Source organism: Oryza brachyantha, chromosome 11 (assembly GCF_000231095.2).
Source record: "Oryza brachyantha chromosome 11, ObraRS2, whole genome shotgun sequence".
Taxonomy (NCBI): Eukaryota; Viridiplantae; Streptophyta; class Magnoliopsida; order Poales; family Poaceae; genus Oryza; species Oryza brachyantha.
This window is the reverse complement of record NC_023173.2, coordinates 4,027,723-4,037,102: the sequence shown is the minus strand read 5'-3', so window position 1 is coordinate 4,037,102 and position 9,380 is coordinate 4,027,723. Positions and strand designations below refer to the sequence as shown.

Below are 9,380 nucleotides of genomic sequence, written 5' to 3'. Positions count from 1 at the left end.
TGCTTTTACTTAGAGTAACTCGAATAATAAAAAGGCTGTGATTTTACAAATCATGTAGATATATATAATATAGTTTTGTACTATAGACCTGCACTAAGTGTAAGGTCGGTCGTAGTACTGGCCTGCTACACGTTGAGGTACATGTCGATCTGCAGGACGGCGTTGTTGGTGGCCGGGTTGAAGGAGTGCGTCCTGAGGAGGGCGTAACCGGTGGCGCCGCGGAGCCCGCCGGTGCCGCCGACCACCGGCAGCTCCCTGACGTCGTCGAGGATGGCGTCCCTGGCGAGCACGGCCACGGTGCTGCCGTTGTGCCTCCCCGACGTGAACTCCATGGTGGCGCTCAGCAGGAGCGTCGAGTCCGTCCTCGACGCGAACACGTAGAGGCCCCTGGCGCGGCCCACGGCGGCGGACGCCGCCGCGTCGGGGCCCTCCGTCAGCGGGTCGTCGACGGCGTACACGTCGCCGAACCGGTTGACAGGGTCATTCGGCAGCGCCGCCGCGCCCTTCACCACGCGCACCGCCGTCGCCGCCTCCTGGCCCGACGACGCCGACGCGGTCACCGTGTCGTGCATGTAGAACCGGAGGTGCGTCGTCGTCGCCGCGGCCGTGGCCGCGTCGCCGGCGACGGCGAGGAGCGCCAGGGCGAGCTGCAGCAGGAGGGGCATGGTTAGTTTAGTTCGCTACGATGTCGAGAGATTCATCGAGTGATCGATCGATCGAGAGGACGTTTTTGTAGCGGTGGTTCACTGGTTTCTGTCGAGTGTAGGAGGACGATGACACCATTGATGGGGCCAAGAGCAAAGTTAAAGCTGCAAAGCACTCACGTCGGGTGGCTACGAGATGGCGCTCGTGCGTCTCCGTTGTCCATGGGAGAAGCAGGAGAGATCACTGATCACATCGATGATGACATGGACATTCCGGGTCACAATAGCACCTCTATCTTTTTTGCTTGTGATTATGTTTATAAATCAAAACTTGAATTTTTCAAGTTTATATTTAAAGTTAATTTTAAAGTTTTTTCGCTGAAGAATATTTTCTAGCATTAGTTTTTAGATCGTTAAGGATACATGTATACAAATTTTATTCACAAATTATTTTCATTTGCAAATATGTTATTTGTTTTTTCTATGAAAAAGCCAAATAATTACCCCTAACTTTCGTGGAATATAAAGTAAATTGTTCATATTTTCTTATGAGTTTAAGCTTTTGGATTAAAGTAATCAATACATACAACTCGAGTTTAAATACCGGTGGACATAAATATGATTGGACAATTTTATTTCATGCTCAAAACTCATTAGCGCAACAATTTATTTCTCTTATATATGTTTTATACTTTTAAGTATTGAAAAATTGTAGATTTGTTATCGGTTTAAAATGTTATTGTAAAATTGGTACTAAAAAAATTAAAAAAATGCTAGTGACATCCGTGCGATATAAGAAAAATAAGTGATAAATTTACACATTTCCTTTTAAGTATCGAAGGAATTCACCACACGTAGAAGGGTGCTGGAATATAAATTGAATTGTCCGTATGCTAGAGGGAGTTATATTGTAAAGTAAAGTGGAAGTACATGTTGTTTTCTTACCAGTTTAATTCTTTTTAGGTAAAATTGATTACTGCTGTACATGCATACATGTAACTCGATAGCGTCGATTGCGAATTAAGCATCAGAAAGTGCGTCGGGGGTTCATGTCGAAATCGGAGGTTGGTGATCGATATGATATCTGTGGTGTGTCGATGGATGGATCGTTTGAGGAATTAATATCGTGGATAGAAATGCCGAATTCGTGGCAGTTCTTGCATCTCATATTCTCTGTGTGTTGTGTCGATTCTTTCTGGGAATCTCTCCGGCCGGTCGGCCATCCTGTGAATTGAGTACGGGATTCGACCCGAGCTGATTCAAAGATTGCGTCATGCTCTTCTCACGCTAGATACATATGCAGAATCATTAATATATCAGAACCAGAAAAACCGGTATTCCGTTCTGACGGGATCATTAAAATACAACCCTCTTTCTCTCTCCCTTCTCTATATTTCTCTCTTGTAGGCTAACTACGTCGCCATCCTACCGCATCGACCGCACACCACCACCAGCCGCCTCTTACCCCTGCGCCCCGTGTCGCCGTGCAATGCCGTCGTCGCCACCGTCCTTCCTTGTGCTAGCTCACTGCACCATCATCCTCGAGCCCTATGTCATTGACATGCCATCGCATCGTCGCGGTTCTTTGCTGTTCTCCTCCTTCTTACCGGCAACTCGGCTAGGAAACTATACGATACTGCCTGATACCACCTGGTATCATGTAGTACCTGTATCCTTCGAGCTGCCTTTTATCGCGTGGCGCCATGATAGCAAAATGATACCAACTGGTATCATCTGGTACCACATGACACCAGTTAGTATCATCTGGTATTAGGTACGGGCGGCGGCGCGTGGCACACCGAAGCGTGGAGGTGGGAGACGTGCGGCACACGGCAACCAGAGCGCGGTGTGGCGTCACACATTGTGATGACGCGTGGAGGCGGGCGGCACACGGCGACTGACGAAGGCGGACACACAGGCAGACGTGGGCTGGCGGAAGCGGACGCGCGGACGGACACATATGTGGTTTTTTTTCGTTCTATTATGTATTCGGTTCGTACGGAATACAGTTCTCTTAATATATTTGAGGTCAGCAACTGTGGCATCTGACCGCAAATTTCAAGATTCACAGTGGTGGACTTAGAAAAAGATATCCAGCCCGAACAAAGCTTACAACGCTTGTCGCTGGTAATATCACTCCGCAGTAGGGCTGTCAACGAGCCGAGCTCGAGCGAGCCTGCCTGTCTAGGCTCAAGTCGAGCCGAGCTCGAATTGAGCCTACTAAAACTTTGAACCCTTAGCCAGGCTCAACTCAAGCTCGATTTTGAGTATATGGTATAATTGTTTTGATGATAATTTTTAACAAAAGCAATAATTTCAAGTCAATCATATTAAATAAATTGTAAATAAGTTTTTAAATCCATATATAATACTAATATAAATTAATTCATCATTTAAATATATAATATTTTATTCTTAATATACTATCTTATCAAATAAAAAATAAAATAACATATATGGGTAAGCTCGTGACAAGCTCAAGCTCGGCTTGTTAGGAGCTCGAGCCAAGCTCGAACCGAGTCTGGGGCGAGTCGAGCTCGAGCAGCTCGTGAGCTTCGAGCTTTTTTGACAGCCCTACTATCACACCTAGAAATTTATACATAATTTCTGAACAATAGCATGTATTGAATCTCGGTCCAGGAATTAGCCCGAGTACACACTATGATAAATTAATACACAGTTCCACGACTTAAAAACAAATAAAAAACAATTGTCTATCGAAATGCAGCGGAAAATGAAAACAAGACTAAACCATCTAATCTTTAGCTTCAGCTGACGATGACGGCTCCACACCACAGGCATTCTTGATAGCGGACTGAACCCCACTTCAACCTTCGGATCTGCCTCCTTCTGACAAAGGCTCTGACATTTTCTCTGGTAGGGGAAAAATTAAGCAAGGTTGAGTACAAACCATCGTACTCAATAATTAACACCCAAGAGAGGAAGAATAATGAAGGCAATAGGGTTCAAGGATAGGTTAAGGTTAATATTGCATAAAAGCGGCATTAATTTAGTAAAACAGTAAATAAAATAGAATAAAATGAACAAAGTAAATTATTAAAATAATCATCCACTGTTCAACGTTACACCATATTGCAACAGGCCCAGACCGCTGTCAAACGTTACACCACGTAGCGACAGGGCAACCCTCTGCCCATTACACCATGTTGCGATAGACCCAAACCACTGCCAACGTTACACCACGTTGACAGGGTCAAACCAGTTCCAAGTTCATCAAGTTATTAAAAGGTTCAACTAATCCCAGTGAATCTGTCAGTTCGTCCCATAACCACGGGCACGACTATTCGAATAGTTTTACTCTGCAGAGGTGTACAACTTTACCCACAAGACATAGCTCCAATACACTTGAACGTGCGCCGGTGTATCACCACGATACCACGGAAAGAAAACTGTGATAGGACCCGTCACATAATCCTCCCTATTTAATCGCACCGTACTTCAGGTTTCACCCCCTCCTTTACACCAAGTCGGGCAGTCCCCTCTTGTGCCTTGGTAGATCCGAAAGCAGTAGAGGCTTTCGTTACATCACGATTGCCCGTCCATAATCCATCACGCCTACCCTTGCCTTGGTACGTTAAATAGTTCGAAGCCATGCTCCAAATCCCACCTTACTCATTTCAGCTTGTGGTTAGTATGGGTAAGACTTTCAGGTTTCCCGAGAACCGGTCCTTAATTGCCATGGACGCAACTTTCAAAACCATGCACCCACAACCCACCATAAGCAATATTTTAGTTGTCATTAATCCACATCGGGAAATGAATAATGATCACAACCATTAAAGGTCTATCAAAGAATAATCAATAATTAACTGATAATTGGTGAGCTAGTTGAACTAAGCATGGCTAAGCATTGACTAACCCTAATTCTAGTCAAATTAACCCTGGGATAACAATAATAAACATTGGGAATCAACGGGTATAAAGGTAAATGCCCAATAGATAAATAAAGTAAATATATTTAAATACAATGCATGTTTGAATGTAAAGTGGATGAATTTTATAATCATCGGGTCGATATGGTCAAAGAAGCGTGCCACTTGCCTTGCTCTGACCCACGAGGAACTTCGGCGACGACTTCGAGAACGATCGGCGCTTCGATGGGCGAAAAACCTACGACGAACAGAGCAAAACAGGCTATAAAACTACTGAAACAGCGAAAGAAACTATTTTTAATGGATTCTTGACAATTTTATAAATTTAATGAAATTTGAATGGACTTAAACAGAGACTAGACGAATTAGTTATGAATTTTAGAAGTTTTTTGGTTTTTTAGCTAAACAGAAAAGTCCTAAATCAATTATTACGCAATTAATGGGGCTGCTGACATCAGCGAGGAGAGAGGAGGGGCGCCGATAGGTGGGGTCCACCTGTCGGTGAGAGAAGGGGGAGGTGAGAGAGGAACGAGAGGGGCGGTCGGCTGGCGAGCCAGGCCCACCGGCCAGAGAGAGGGGGGAGCTTTGGCCGGCTGACGCGCGGGCCCGAGGAGGCGAGAGAGAGGGGAAGAGGCTGACGGGTGGGTCCCATCGGTCAGAGAGGGGAACCGAGGGAGGCTCGGTCGAGAGAGGAGGGCGACGGCGATCGGCGCGACGGTGACTGTGCCCGACGACGACGACGACCGGCGCGGCGCACGACAACGACGGCCGGCAGTGGGAACAACGACGGCCGGCAGCGGCGGCTGGAGATGGCGCACGGCCGAGCGACGCGGGCGGTGACGGCCGGCGGCTGCCGGCGATCGCGTGGGCGCCGAAGGGAGACACGAGCGCCGCGGGCACGCCGGCGACGACGAGGCGGAAGCGGGCATGCCGACGAGGGCGCGTCGACAACGACCGACGGTAAGGAGGTCGGCGGCGGCGCGTCGACGATGAGGGCGCATCGGCGCCAGCGCACGGGGTCGGCGGTGACATCCGAGAGAGAAAAGAGGGGAGGAGAAGGGAGGGGTGGTGCACACCGGTGAGGCTGGGACGGCGGTGAGTCGGCGTGGACCCGGGACAGGTGATGACGGCCGGTGGCACGGTTGATCGGCGGCGGCGGCAGAGATTGCTCGGCGGCGGTAAGGAGGTCGGGCGTGGTGACGGAGGGAAGGAAGAGGCGGCGAATGCGCTGGGGTGCCCACCGGCGGCGGCAAAGGCTGGCGGAGGGTTGGTGAGGTCGAGGCGGAGGTGGCGACGCGGCTGGATGGCGACGACCGGCGTCCGGCGGCGGGATCGGTCAACGGCAACGAGGAGCGGTGGCGACGGGGCTTGGGCGCTGCGGCGGATCGGGAACAGGTGCGGCGGCACACGGCGGCTCGGTTTTATAGGGGAGGGGTGAAGCGGCTAGGGCGGAGGTGGTGGTTGGAGTCCGTACCGGCCACGGCGGACTCGGCGGCGTGCTTCGTGGGCGGCGGAGGCAGAGTCAGTTCCGGCGGCGACAGCGCGGACTTGGTCGGGGAGGCGGGGCAGACTTCGGTAGCGCGGGCGAGTGGCTGGGCCGGCTGGCTCGGCCGGGGCGGGAGGCGCGCTGGGTCGAGCGGCTGGCGGCCAAGGCGGGGGAGACGGGGCGCGTGGCGCGGAGGGGAGAGGGCGGCTCGGCTGGGCCGACCAGGAGGAGGAGGGGAGCTGGGCCGGCTCGGCTGGCCCGACCCGAGAAGGAGGAGAGGAAAAAGAAAAAGGAAAAAGAAGAAGAAAGGAGGAAAATTGGACTTCGGCCCAATTTGAGAAGGAGGGGAAAAAGAAAGAAAAAGAAGGGAAAAAGGAAAGGCTCACTCTTGCCAAATTTTAATTTAAGTTTTTGGGCAAAAATTTTATACTTCTGCAATTTAAGTTTAAATCCTGTTAATAATTTAAAATGCTTTTCGGGACATTTGAGAACATTCCGAAAAGCTTCTAATTAATTAATTAAATTTACACACTGCTTTTCTCTTGAACTTTAATTAGACAAATTATTTTTATTGCATTGTTTAATTATTTTTAGGCTTGGGTAAAAACTCAGGGCGTGACACCTACTCAGCAGGGTCATCATTTGGTTTTTCTATAAAAATGGCTAAATGATGTATTTGAAAAAAATAATTTGTAAATAATAAAACTTTTATATATGTTCTTAGTGATCTAGAAGCAAATGATAAAACAAAATATGAAAAAAGGTTAAAAGTTTAAGTTTTAGGTTATAATCACAAACAGAATGCAGGATTCACCACACATACCCCCACCCCCTCGTGCAGGCAGAGTAGATGGGGATGTCAATATTTTGACCTATTTTTAAATATATTTCCAGTTTAGAAAAATAATGTATGCATATTTTTTATGAAGTACGATCTCATCATCTCCGTCGACACCTAGCAATAGGATAGTGGAGCCGTGTGGATTATTCCAAGCCTTCTATTGTATACTTTTCGTCAACATTATATAAAAGCAAAATATGCTTCAACCAATTCGAGTAATGTGGTTACCTTATATTAGGGGGCTTGAACCAATATAAAATTTTTTTCTCCTTCTTGTTGCTACAGTCTCGTGTATGTTTCATACCATCCAAACCCTACGCTCATAGCTGATGTAGTTGGTTCCTTGTTCGACGATAGTTGGCACGCTAGGTAGTGGGGCTTGGTGTCGTCAGCACCACTGGAGCTGCCTATGCTAACGTCGAAGCTGAAGGCGCCTGTGGTGCCCAATTCATAGGAAGGGTTCTCACTCTCTAGAAGATTGCATGATCTTTAAGGTTGTGCGTGCATGCGAATGCACCAAAAAGAGACTGAACCGACAACTTGCCCTCATCCTTGCTCTATTTCCTCGCTTCCATACAGCTAAACAGACTAGTGTTCTTATTGCTTCCCCCATTGCTTTGTTCAGCCAGATCGATCTGACCATGAGTCCCCAAAATTAATGGATCACTTGGGGGTATTCATCCTCTATCATAATTACTAACTAGAGATGGTTTTAATTATGGTATTTTCCATGAGCTAGTTGAACTAAACAAGGCTAAGCCATACCTAATCCTACCACTAGTCATATTATTTCCCTGGTTTAACAATGAAATAAAGGATAAATAAACAATGGCTAATTAATAGGCATCGTCCCATAATTAACTGTAAATAAAACATGCATCTTTGAACATAAAGCTAGGCATTTGTAAATATAGGATCAATATCTATGTTCAATGGGGAAATGCAGCTTGCCTTGCTCTGGACCTACAGGAACCTCAACAAAAAAACAAAACACACAAGCAAAACAAACTACAAGTCTACTGAAATAGTATATAAAACCATTTGTAATGGATTCTTAACATTTTTATAAATTTACTGCAACTTGAATGGGCTAAAATGGAGCTCAGATGAATTTTCTATGAATTTTACAAGATTATCTATATTTTTAAACTAAACATAAAGTTCTATATCAATTATACGCATTAAATGAGAGCACCAACGTCAGGGAGGGGAAGGGAGGCACCAACAGGTGGGTCCCACCCGCTAGTAACATGAGCGGGTGGTCCACCGTGGACTGGGACCACGAACGTGGTCTACCACCCGTCAATGTGAACAAAAGGAGGGAGACCGGTCGACTAAGCCAACCCGGCCAGCAACAAGCAAGATTGGTAGCGAACTCCGGCGTGGTGACAAACCCCAGTGCAATGTCGCATGCGACCGGTGGCACGAAGAGAGAGAAAGAGCAAGGGCCGAGAGAGAGGAAGGGGCACGATGATTGCTCAGCGCCGTATGCAGTGGCACGAGCGGTGACGACTTCGGCTGCAGAAGGTGTGGCTAGGATGCAGGGGGGCGGCACGGACTTGAAGGCGGCGTTAGCACGATGAGGCGAGGCTAGGTGCGGTGGCGGGTGGCAACTGGAGGCGAGGTGGAGAGCAGTGGCTGCTCGAGCATAAGCACGGAAATGAGAGAAATGAACATAGGAAGGGCCGCGAAGCCTTTTTATGGGTGCGAGTAGCTGACCTCATCAGGGAGTGGGGAGGTGACGCCAACGATGTGGGGGAGTGCGAGGACCAAGTCCATCCTCCTGTTCCCAACCTTTGGTGGCAATGGAAGCGGGAATTGGGGCGGCGGCGGTTAGCAGTGAGCCGGGAACGATCACAAGCGAGTGTGCGACGTGGGGAAAGTGGGCTCGGGGCTCCCCAGCAGTTGCCGTGACTAGGTCCGGTGGGTGGGAGGAAGGGAAGGCGGGGAGAGAGGGGGAGGGGAAATAGCCCCGGGCGGAGCCGGCAGGGCCCTGGCTTGGGCTAGCCCAATGGGGGAGGAAGGGAAGGCGGGGAGAGAGGGGTGGGTCTGCGAGGGGAGGAGGCCGGATTCGGCCCATGACCAAGGAGGGATGGAAAAAGAGAAAAAAAAAGAGATTATTTAATTCCACAATCTTGCTTTTAATTATCCAAACTATTTCCGGTGCACTATGATTTCACTTTAAATCTTGTTAACGTGTTTGCGCCTAGGGAAAATTATAAGTAATCCCGACAGGTCACTTCCTGTTTAATTAATAATTTTAGTTGGGGTTAAATCCAAATTAAATTAAACACTTTATTTTTAATGATTTATTTTGATCGAATTAAGCTAGGAGGAGGGAACTTTGGGGCATGACATGTATGCACTGCTTCATTAGGAATCCTCCGCCGGTCACTTTGCCAGTGGTCATGTTAATGTCGAGCCCCAGGTAGAGACAAAGCTACATTCAAGACCAGAAATAATATGAGTCATTTCAGATTTCTCATCTTTCACATGCTTAGCAAGAAATGCACTTA

The 9,380-nt window shown here is 48.0% G+C and overlaps 1 protein-coding gene across 1 annotated transcript; it reads right to left on the bottom strand.

Moving 5' to 3' along the window:
* On the bottom strand, nucleotides 1-801 carry LOC102722809 (dirigent protein 21-like). The gene has a single exon (XM_006662762.3). The coding sequence runs from the start codon at nucleotides 663-665 to the stop codon at nucleotides 126-128; it is 540 nt and encodes a 179-aa protein (XP_006662825.2). The 5' UTR covers nucleotides 666-801; the 3' UTR covers nucleotides 1-125.
* Nucleotides 802-9,380: the final 8,579 nt, after the last annotated feature.

What these genes read in the sequence shown, in the direction of transcription:
- LOC102722809 (XM_006662762.3), bottom strand. Translation starts at nt 665, where the DNA reads ATGCCCCTCCTGCTGCAGCTCGCCCTGGCGCTCCTCGCCGTCGCCGGC.